Source organism: Eumetopias jubatus, unplaced genomic scaffold (assembly GCF_037043125.1).
Source record: "Eumetopias jubatus isolate StellerSeaLion01/CBP00866 unplaced genomic scaffold, mEumJub1_p1.0 scaffold_8, whole genome shotgun sequence".
Lineage (NCBI taxonomy): Eukaryota > Metazoa > Chordata > Mammalia > Carnivora > Otariidae > Eumetopias > Eumetopias jubatus.
The window spans coordinates 42570586-42580386 of record NW_028274814.1 but is presented as its reverse complement, the minus strand read 5'-3'; the positions used below and the strand labels follow the sequence as shown (position 1 = coordinate 42580386).

The 9801-nt window shown below is 36.2% G+C and overlaps 1 protein-coding gene across 2 annotated transcripts in view; it reads left to right on the top strand.

Moving 5' to 3' along the window:
* The first annotated feature begins 873 nt into the window (after positions 1-873).
* Positions 874-9801, top strand: part of AKAP3 (A-kinase anchoring protein 3) — a 30936-nt gene continuing 22008 nt past the window's right edge. For both annotated transcript variants that reach the window (XM_028120976.2, XM_088025880.1), the window contains exon 1: positions 874-969. In XM_028120976.2, coding sequence (XP_027976777.1) covers positions 874-969 — 96 coding nt within the window. The remainder of the gene's footprint in view (positions 970-9801) is intronic.

Below are 9801 nucleotides of genomic sequence, written 5' to 3'. Positions count from 1 at the left end.
TAACAAAAAGCAAGTATAAGCAATTCTTTCATGAAAAGTGATGACAAATGAAAGAAGAAAGTGGTAGCAGTTAGAGGGAGGCTTGGGATGGGAGAAGACAGCTAAAATGATTATCAGTTTTCTGGTTTGGAAAACTAGCTAGATGGCAGTGCCATTACTGAGATTAGGGAGTAGAGCAAAGTATTGGGAGGGTTATGGAACAATCAACATCAGCAAGGGCATCCACGCCAAGGTCCATTGGATGGTGTACGTGGCATCTCTTTTCTCTTGGCATCCAGAAGTTTGGCTCAACCATGGAGACTAAGAATTTCCCCACCTTTGGCTATTTGGAGGAAGGGATTGGTCTTAAGGAGGAGTTACTAGACTTACTACTGCTAATATAAGTTAAGTTAGTGCTCTGGAAATTAATGAAAATGAAGCATATATTACTTTAAAAATAAGTTGGTGGGGCAAAAAATAATAAGTTAGTGGGACAAGAAGAGGCAGAGAAAATGGAAATTCATTCTATTTTGATCACATTGAGTTTTGAGTGTTTAGTGAAAGTCCAGGATGTGGAAAGGCTGTCAAGCAAGGACACATAGAGCAGGACCTGGTTACATAGGTTCATTCACGAACAAATCTGTATTAAGCACCTCTAGCATATAGCAGGCACTGGCCTCAGTACTAGAGATATATGTATTTAAGAAATCTTCATGCAATTGAGAACTGAGAATGAAGAGATCTAGAGTCCCGTGGGTTGAAGTAGCTCTTGGGACAGGTCTCTATTGAAAGCATTGCTCCTATTTTCCACACCTCAGCCATTTGTTTTATTTCTCATTAATTTCATGTAACTTGTCCTTTGATGACCCTTTCATTTTTTTTTTCTACTTCCAGATGTCGGATAGGGTTGACTGGTTACAAAGCCAAAATGGAGTATGCAAAGTTGATGTCTTTTCACCTGGAGACAGCCAACCCCAGGACTGGAAAATGGTAAGGGTTGACCTCTTTATAAATACTAATTTAGGAATAAGGTGGAATACCATTAAGAATAGACTTACGAACTCCACCACCACTCCTCACCTCTCTTACTCACTACTCTTACTTACTCACTACTTACTTGAATTTCTTGGGGAAAAACATGAACTCCTCTAGAACAAAAAATTCTTATCCATATTGTTTTTTGGGGAAAATCCCATATATGGTAATTTCATAGAAGAAACATAGTATAATTAATGCAAAACCTATATATTACAGCTGTAAAATTTTCTTTTATTTTCAAACAGAAAGGGATTGGATTTCAAACAAATGTCTACAAAGTTCATAGAAACTATTTTCTGAAATGTAGGATGCCTCAAAATTCTCAGAACTATAAGCTCTCATCTAAGTAACATTATCATTCTGCCGTCATCATTCAACAAACATTTATTAAGTACTTAGTATCAGGCACTGTAAGTCAGGGTCCAGTCAGAAGATGGAAACCATAGCAAATAATGTGATATTAAAAAATTTAGTGAAAGATAGTTAACAAGTTAACTACTAAAAGCTGTAAAAGAGGACTCTGAGAATTCCAGAAGTAGCAAGTGTAGAGAGCAGCCACTACCCCTAGGCTGCCAGAGACTGGACAGGAAAAGACTAAGACCTCACAGAAGCTTCCTCTCCTTCAGCCAAGGTGGCTTCAGATCTCTTTGGAGAGAGTGTGGCTGCCACAGGAGCACTAGGCTGCTGGGGCCAAAGACACTTCCCAGAGAGTTCAAGTGGGCCAGAAGTGCAGCGTCTTTCCAGTTCCAGTGTCACAGAACAAGGCAAAGAAGGGTAGACTTGGAGTTGAGGGACAGTCATGGATCACTGGCATAGACTCTGTGCTGATTCCTAGGGTCAGAGATATAAAAACAGATTAGACAGAATTCTTTTTCTTTAAGGATCTCATAATCTAATGGAATCACTATGCAATTCTTATCCTTATTAATATTTCTCAAACACCTATTTGCATGTAATGCTACATGACCCATCTTCTGTTTATTCAAAATCTATTTGGTCTATCTTATGTAGCCTAAGAGAGAAAACACTAACAAATCTAAGACATTAAAACATATAGATAATAAATATCCAATTACTATAGAGTAAGTGCCAACCAAAACTGCTTCTATTAGATCTTTTATTTACCTCTGCTCTGTCATGTAGAAAAACAAAAGATAGATGGATTTCAATACTGAATCAAATAAACAGAAAAGGTCATGATTTTTCATTAAGGGAGGAGCACTCTGGGGGATGCAAAAAAAAAAAAGAAAGAAAGAGGGGCGCCTGGGTGGCTCAGTCGGTTGAGCGTCTGCCTTCGGCTCAGGTCATGATCTCAGGGTCCTGGGATCGAGCCCCATGTCGGGCTCCCTGCTCAGCAGGAGTCTGCTTCTCTCTCTCTCTCTCTCTCCCTCTAACCCTCCCCACTGCTCGTTCTCTCATTCTCAAATAAATAAAATCTTAAAGAAAAAGAAAGAAAAAAAATTTCTGCCCTCATAGACCATACTATTAATTTGGGAAAATAAAAAATATATGTGTGAAAATATAAAAATAATCAAAAAGTTCTAAATAACCAGTAGACCCTAAATATAAGAAGTTCATGATAATTTGCCAAATGGATTTTCTGGCAATAATTGCTATAGGTGTTTAAAGAACAGATCAGAGTGGAAAGTGGTCAGGAAAAATTTCATAAAGTATATTTAACAGAGCTAGAGGTGAAGAATAAAATGGTAGGTATATATGTTGACTTCAAACTAAGATACTGGAACAGAAGATGGCTGCGGAGAGAAAATTAAACCCCTTAACCCTTTTTATAGTCTCCTTCATGGATGTGAAAATTTTCCCTGGCCTTAAATAAGAAAGACTCAGAAGTAATTTGGCATCCACCTTCTCCAGCTGCTCACGATATTACCGTATAAAAAGAGAAAGAGTTAAAGATTGCAAGAGAGCAATGGGGTTTGGAAGAGATGGGTATTTGATTATAGACTGCATTGATAGAAAAACACATGTGGTTAGTCTTTCAGTCAGTCACTATGGCTTCATCAACCACTTTTGCAAAATTCTCCTGGATCAAGTGGAATAATGGACTTAGGGTATATACTTTTTAGGTTCAAAGAATGTAAATGGACAATAAAAACCTATAAACACAGCAAGCTAACACAGTTCTTTATACTCCATCATAAAGCTGTGTACTACGCTATATATTTTTTATTATTATGTTATGTTAATCACCATACATCACATCCATTAGTTTTTGATGTAGTGTTCCATGATTCATTGTTTGTGTATAACACCCAGTGCTCCACACAGAATGTGCCCTCTTTAATACCCATCACCAGGCTAACCCATCCCCCCACCCTCCTCCCCTCTAGAACCCTCAGTTTGTTTTTCAGAGTCCATCATCTCTCATGATTCATCTCCCCCTCCGATTTCCCCCCGTCATTCTACGCTATATTTTTTTAATTATCTGTGAAAAGAATTGAAAAAAGATAAAAGAATAAGCCCCACATCTGCATCATAAGACTTTCTTGTACATGTTACAGCCCAATTATGAAACATGCCTATTTGCAGAGAATGAGCCTATCTTTAAATATGTAGGTAATATTAAGGGATAATTTTCGAAAAAAAAAGGGGGGGGGGAATAAAATCCGGACTCTCAACCAGATATGAAAAGGAACACATGTAAAAGATTTTATTTAACTCATTAATGAGGTAACTGGGGAGGTGTTACAACCTGTTCAAAGGAGAATAAAGAAAGAGATGGATTATAGACCAGGAATATTGAAATGAATGTGCAAAGAGAGGCCAAACTGGCCTCTTCCACAGTGGAGAAGGGAAGTCAGCTGAACCTCCACTAGACAGAATTTACACGTCTATAGACATGTAGACTTCTTCTGCATTGTTGTCAATTATCTACAGCTTACAATTGTAAAATAGCCCCCACAGAATCAGAATCAGATTATGTGGAAGGCTGTAAACAATGCTTAATCTGTAGATTATAAACAATGTATCATTTTCTGTTGGAGCACAATTTTTCCCCCTACAGTTGCCTCCATTTTGATAAATCTCAAAATAAAGTAATTTTTATCTCAAAATAAGGCTAATTTAATCAGATTTGGTTGATTATTTACATAGGTATAACAATCAGATAGGCGTTAAGTTTGATTTACTGGAAGTCTTCATAAGGAAGCTCAAATTGAACTTTTAAAGGCCTCCATTCCTTGCTATCCTGAGACTGGGAAGTCAAGAATAAGAAATTTTTTCTACCAGGTTTCACCTTTAGCTCCTATAAAAACAAGAACGTACACCACTGGATTTCCCTGAAACCATTGTTCCTAAATATAGTTAAGTTATACTAATAAAAACTTTTAGGCAAAGTACTTTCCATTTTTTCTATTTCATAAAAAATATGTGGGGGAGGGGAAGTATATAACTGTAAACTGTTATACACTAGCTTAGGTGCATACTAGCAGAATGCATGAACACACATAAAACAACCTTCTACAGCCATATACATCCCTTTATAACCAAGTGGCAGAAATGGACATATTTATTAACAGACCCAAAGATATAGCTTCTCTATCATAATAAAAATAATAAGCAAAAGCATATAAACTGTTTTTAACCATTAGGATTTCAGTATTCTATCTTACTTAGAAATGATCAAAGTATCCAATGAATATCCATTAAATAACTCAATTTAATACCTGTGTTTTAAGTTACAGAAAGATGCTGGAAATTTACCATTAAGCCAACAATACTATAAAATATAATAACTGTTAAAATAAAGTTTGTCAGAATAATATTCAATTTGATTAACACAAATTTATATTTTTATGACATTAAACATTAAGTAGAAGTAATACTAGCTTGCTGGATTTGTATAAGTTTATGAAGAGCATATCAAAGTAACATAAAAATGTATACTTGCATTATACGTAATACTGATAAATCATAAAAGACATAGGTGTTTTTATTAAATCAAATGCTTGTCCTCACTTTCTCTCTCTGTCAAATAGGTGTTTTTATTAAATCAAAATTATTAAATTCATCTTCTTTGCCAAAGATTATCCTAACTTATGTGAACTTAAAGTCCTAAAATCTTTCTGGGTTAGGTTCTTTAAGAATTCTTCTTCCAGGGACACCTGGGTGGCTCAGTTGGTTAAGACTCTGCCTTCGGCTCAGGTCATGATCCTGGGGTTCTGGGATCAAGTCCTGCATCAGGTTCCTTGCTCAGTGGGGAGCCAGCTTCTCCCTCTGCCTGCCGCTCCCCCTGCTTATGCTCTCTCTCTCTCTCTCTGACAAATAAGTAAATAAATCTTTTTTTAAAAAAAAAAGAATACTTTTTCCAATCAGAATAGAGATCCTTTAATTTAAGGGATTTTATAATCTGATTTGGTATCATGTGGGAGTAGGAAGCTATAACTGCTTACACTTAATGCTTTTATGAATGACAAATACTGATAGCTTGTAGCCTCAATTCTAAACTTTCAGCCATTAGATTCAAATGTCCAGTTTTCAACAACAATCACAAGGCATACAAAGAAACAGGAAAGTGTAACTCAAAGGAAAAAAGTAGGTCAACAGAAATTGTGTCTGCAAAAAACCTGATGGCAGATCCACTAGACAAAGACATAAAAACTTGGAGCACCTGGGTGGGTCAGTGAGTTAAGCATCAGCCTTCAGCTCAGGTCGTGGTCCCAGAGTCCTTGGATCAAGCCTCACATCGGAGCCTGCTTCTCCCTCTCCCTCTGCCCCTCCCCCCACTCATGCTCTCTCTTGCATTCTCTCTGCCTCTCAAATAAAGAAAATAAAAATAAAATCTTAAAAACAAAACAGACAAAAAACAACTGTCTTAAAGATGTTCAAAGAACTAAAAGAAAGATGTGGAGAAAGCTGAGAAAACAATGTATGAACAAAATGCAAACATCAATAAAGAGATAGAAAACCTAGAGATAACCTAGAAGAAATTATGCAGATGAGAAGTATAATAAAAGAAATGAAAATTTCACTAAAGGAATTTGAAGGCATATTTGAGCAGGCAGAAGAAGGAATCAGCAAACTTGAAGAGGACAATGAAAATTAACATCTCTAAGGAACAGAAAGAAAAAAGATCGAAGAAAAGTGAACAGAGCCAAAGGGACCTGTGGGACACCATGAGGCAAACACAACACATTGTGGGAATCTCAGTAGGAGAAGAGAAAGAGAAAGGGCAGAGAGGATATAGGAAGAAATAAAGGCTTAAAGCTTTGCAAATCCAATGAAAGCCATGAATATAAATATCCAAGAAGTTCAACAAACTCCAACAAAGATGAACTCAAAGAGACCCATGCTGAAACACATTATAATCAAGCTTTCAAAAGACAAAGACAAATGGGATAGCGGTAAAAATGATGTTTGATACTGTCAGGTCTGGACCGTGAAAGTCTCCCATTCAGTTCTCCGTGATCTTGATTGTTCCTCATATACTTGAAGAATGGGTTTTGAGGCCCAAGGGAAGAGTGAAACCATGCAAAAGCAGAGCTTAAGTCCCCAAGTCACTGCAAAGAAAGCTGCTCATTGAATGTCCTCTCTAAACAAGGTGATTGACAAATAAAGCTCTATTTTCTTATACCACTAATACTTCAGGGCTATGTGATTTATAACTAGCATTATCCCAAATAATATATTTTGCTTGTGTCATTTTGTTGCCAGTAATGCCCACCCTGTTATATCTGACTATCAAAATGTTTAGAAGTCCATCTCAAATGCCACTACTTTTTCTAGTCACCCACCCAAAATTATCTGTCCTTTTTGTAACATTCAACATATCTCTTTTTATTATTTTCACTGATAACAAAGTATGTAGTAACATTTGTGTTCATATTTTGTCTCTACAGTAGATTTTATTCTTCCAGAAGGCAAAGATCATATTTCTTTCATCTTTTACATGTCCCACAGTATCTGGTACAGTGTATTGTATACAGACACTATATACATATTGAATTATGCAGGTAGTTTGTATTACACATCACCTACCCTAAATCCCTAAATCACCTCTACAGTAGAGGGCCATCATGGTAGATAATTTGTATATCCAAACCTGATTTTCCATTTCTCGAATGCAGTCTCTGCTCTGACTCCACCACCCTTTCTCTGTCTCTTTCTCAGACATGCTTATAGGCAGCTCTCCTAAAAACTTCTTCCTAAAACTTCTTCTTAAAGCTGAATTATGTCCAAAATGAATTTCCCACTTGGGGGTGCCTGGGTGGCTCAGTCAGTTAAGAGTCCACCTTCAGCACAGGTCATCATCCCCAGGGTCCTGGGATCAAGCCTTGCATTGGCCTCCCTGCTCAATTGGGAGCCTGCTTGTCTCTCTGCTTGCTGCTCCCCATGCTTGTCCTCACTTTCTCTCTCTGTCAAATAAATAAATAAAAGCTTAAAAAAAAAAAGAATTTCCCACTTGTTACTGATCTTTGGTTCAGAAAAATAATTTTTAAAAAAATTCATCACAGAAATTCAGAAAGTAGTTTCCCCGTACCTCCCACAGGAATGAATCACAGTACACATCCCTAGCCATACTGTCTTCCAGCATGTCTCTTTTCACCCAGAGCACTACTTCCCCATAGATATATGGTCAAGTTTTATTTCCTAGTATTCCCACAAATGGTTAACTATGTTCCACTGCATTTCCTAAAAATCAAGTTTATTGACTTCTCTTACTCTTATCTTACCTTTTCTGAAATCTAATCTTAATTTGAAATATTTAAGTAGTATTATCTTTTATACATCACTATAAGAGTACAGATTTTGTGCATATTATCTCATTTAATACTAATTGCAATCACATGAGGAAATTATTAAAATTAACAATAATTACCATATGATTCAGCAGTTCCACTTCCAACTGTATATCTGAAGGAAACAAAATCACTATTTCGAAGTGATAACTGCACCCTATGTTTATTTCAGCATTATTCACAATAGCCAAGACATGGAAGCAACCTAAGTGTCCATCCATGGATAAATTAATAAAGAAAATGTGGTATATATACATAATAGAATATTATCCAACCATAAAAAGAAGGAAGCTTGCCTTTTGTAATAACGTGGATGGACCTAAAGGGTATTAAGCTAAGTGAAATAAGTCAGACAGAGAAGGACAAAATACTGTGTGATCTCACTTATATGTAGAGTCTTAAAAAGGAAAACTCTTAGATACAGAGAACAGATAGGTGGTTGCCAGGGGTGGGTGGTATGAGAGTGAGCAAAGTGAGTTGAGAGAGTCAAAAGGTATAAACTTCAAGCTATAAAAGAAATAAGTCCTGGGGATTTAATGTACAGCATAGTGACAATAGTTGTTATTACTGTATTGTATATTTGAAAGTTGCAAAGAGAATAGATCTTAAAAGTTCTCATTACAAGAAAAAATAATCTTGAACTATGGTGTGGTGAAAGATATTAACTAGACTTATTGTGGCGATCATTTTGCAATATGTACAAATATTGAATCATATTGTATACCTGACACTAATATGTTATATGTCAATTAAATCTCCAAAAAAAAATAATAAACTTTCAACCATGTATCAAAAGTAAACACAGAAACACAAGACTCACCTGTCCAGAAATCAAAGAACTCTTCTACTTCTCAGTGGGCACAAAATTCTTAATTGCTTTGAGCTTGAGATGGGCAAAAAATACTAGCAAAACAAATTTTCCATTGTCTCTTACCCAACAGAGAATAGATCTCTATAAACAATTAATCCATTAAAGAGATCACCAAATGGTTAAACAATAAAACCAAATTCTTGATCACCACTGCCACCAACAGTTATTGGCCATCAAGGAACCAAAATGAACACCAAAAGCAAAGTTAGTACAGAGAAAAATTAAAACTAGAAAAAACAGAATGCAAAGTTCTGTTGCCACCTTGGATTCACCTCTGGGGTCAAAGGAAAGATGCACCTGGTATACTTCCCTCAAGATGATATTTGTCTCAGTTAGGTGAATCTGCTGGACATCTTGGCAGAGACTTCCAAACCTGTTAAAAGATTATTTTCAGAGAAGGTGAAATAATGACAAAACTCATGGTGGGGCTCAGACTGGGTGGCTCAGTCCATTAAGTATTGGACTCTTGCTCTTAGCTCAGGTCTTGATCTCACAGTTGAGAGTTCAAGCCCCACATTTGACTCCATGCTGGATATGGAGCCTACTTAAAATTAATTAATTAATTATCTCCCTATTTTTCTAATTTTTCTATTTCTCTAATTTTCTTATAATTAATTCAATTAATTAAATTTCTGAAACTAATTAAATTAAAATAAATTCATTAAATGCTTTAATCATTAACAAGAGACTGGTGAGGTTCAAAGGAGAATCAAAGAAAAGAACCACATATGTAGATCAGGAATATTGAAGTGAATGTGCAAATGCGGGCAAAACTGACCTTTTCTACAGTGGAACTTTCTCTGGTCAGAATTAACATGTATAAACAAGAATTATATTACATTGCTATCAGTTATCTACAGAGTTGTAACATAGCTACAAGAGAATCAGAATCAGAAAATGTGGAAGACTGTGGTATAGCTTATGCATAGTTTTCCACTAAAGTGTGAAGTTTTAGCTATTATTCAAATTAGGAGAACCATTTAGGAGAACTTTGCACCAAGCACGATGGCCCACAGACAGCTTAAACAAGCCCCATAGCAGACTGATAGAACTGCTTTTCTCTTCTTTCCAAGTCATCCAAACATAGCAGTGTACTGAAGGTGTGGGGAGCCAATTCTAGAGTCAGAACTGGATTTGAATACTAAATTCCATCATGTG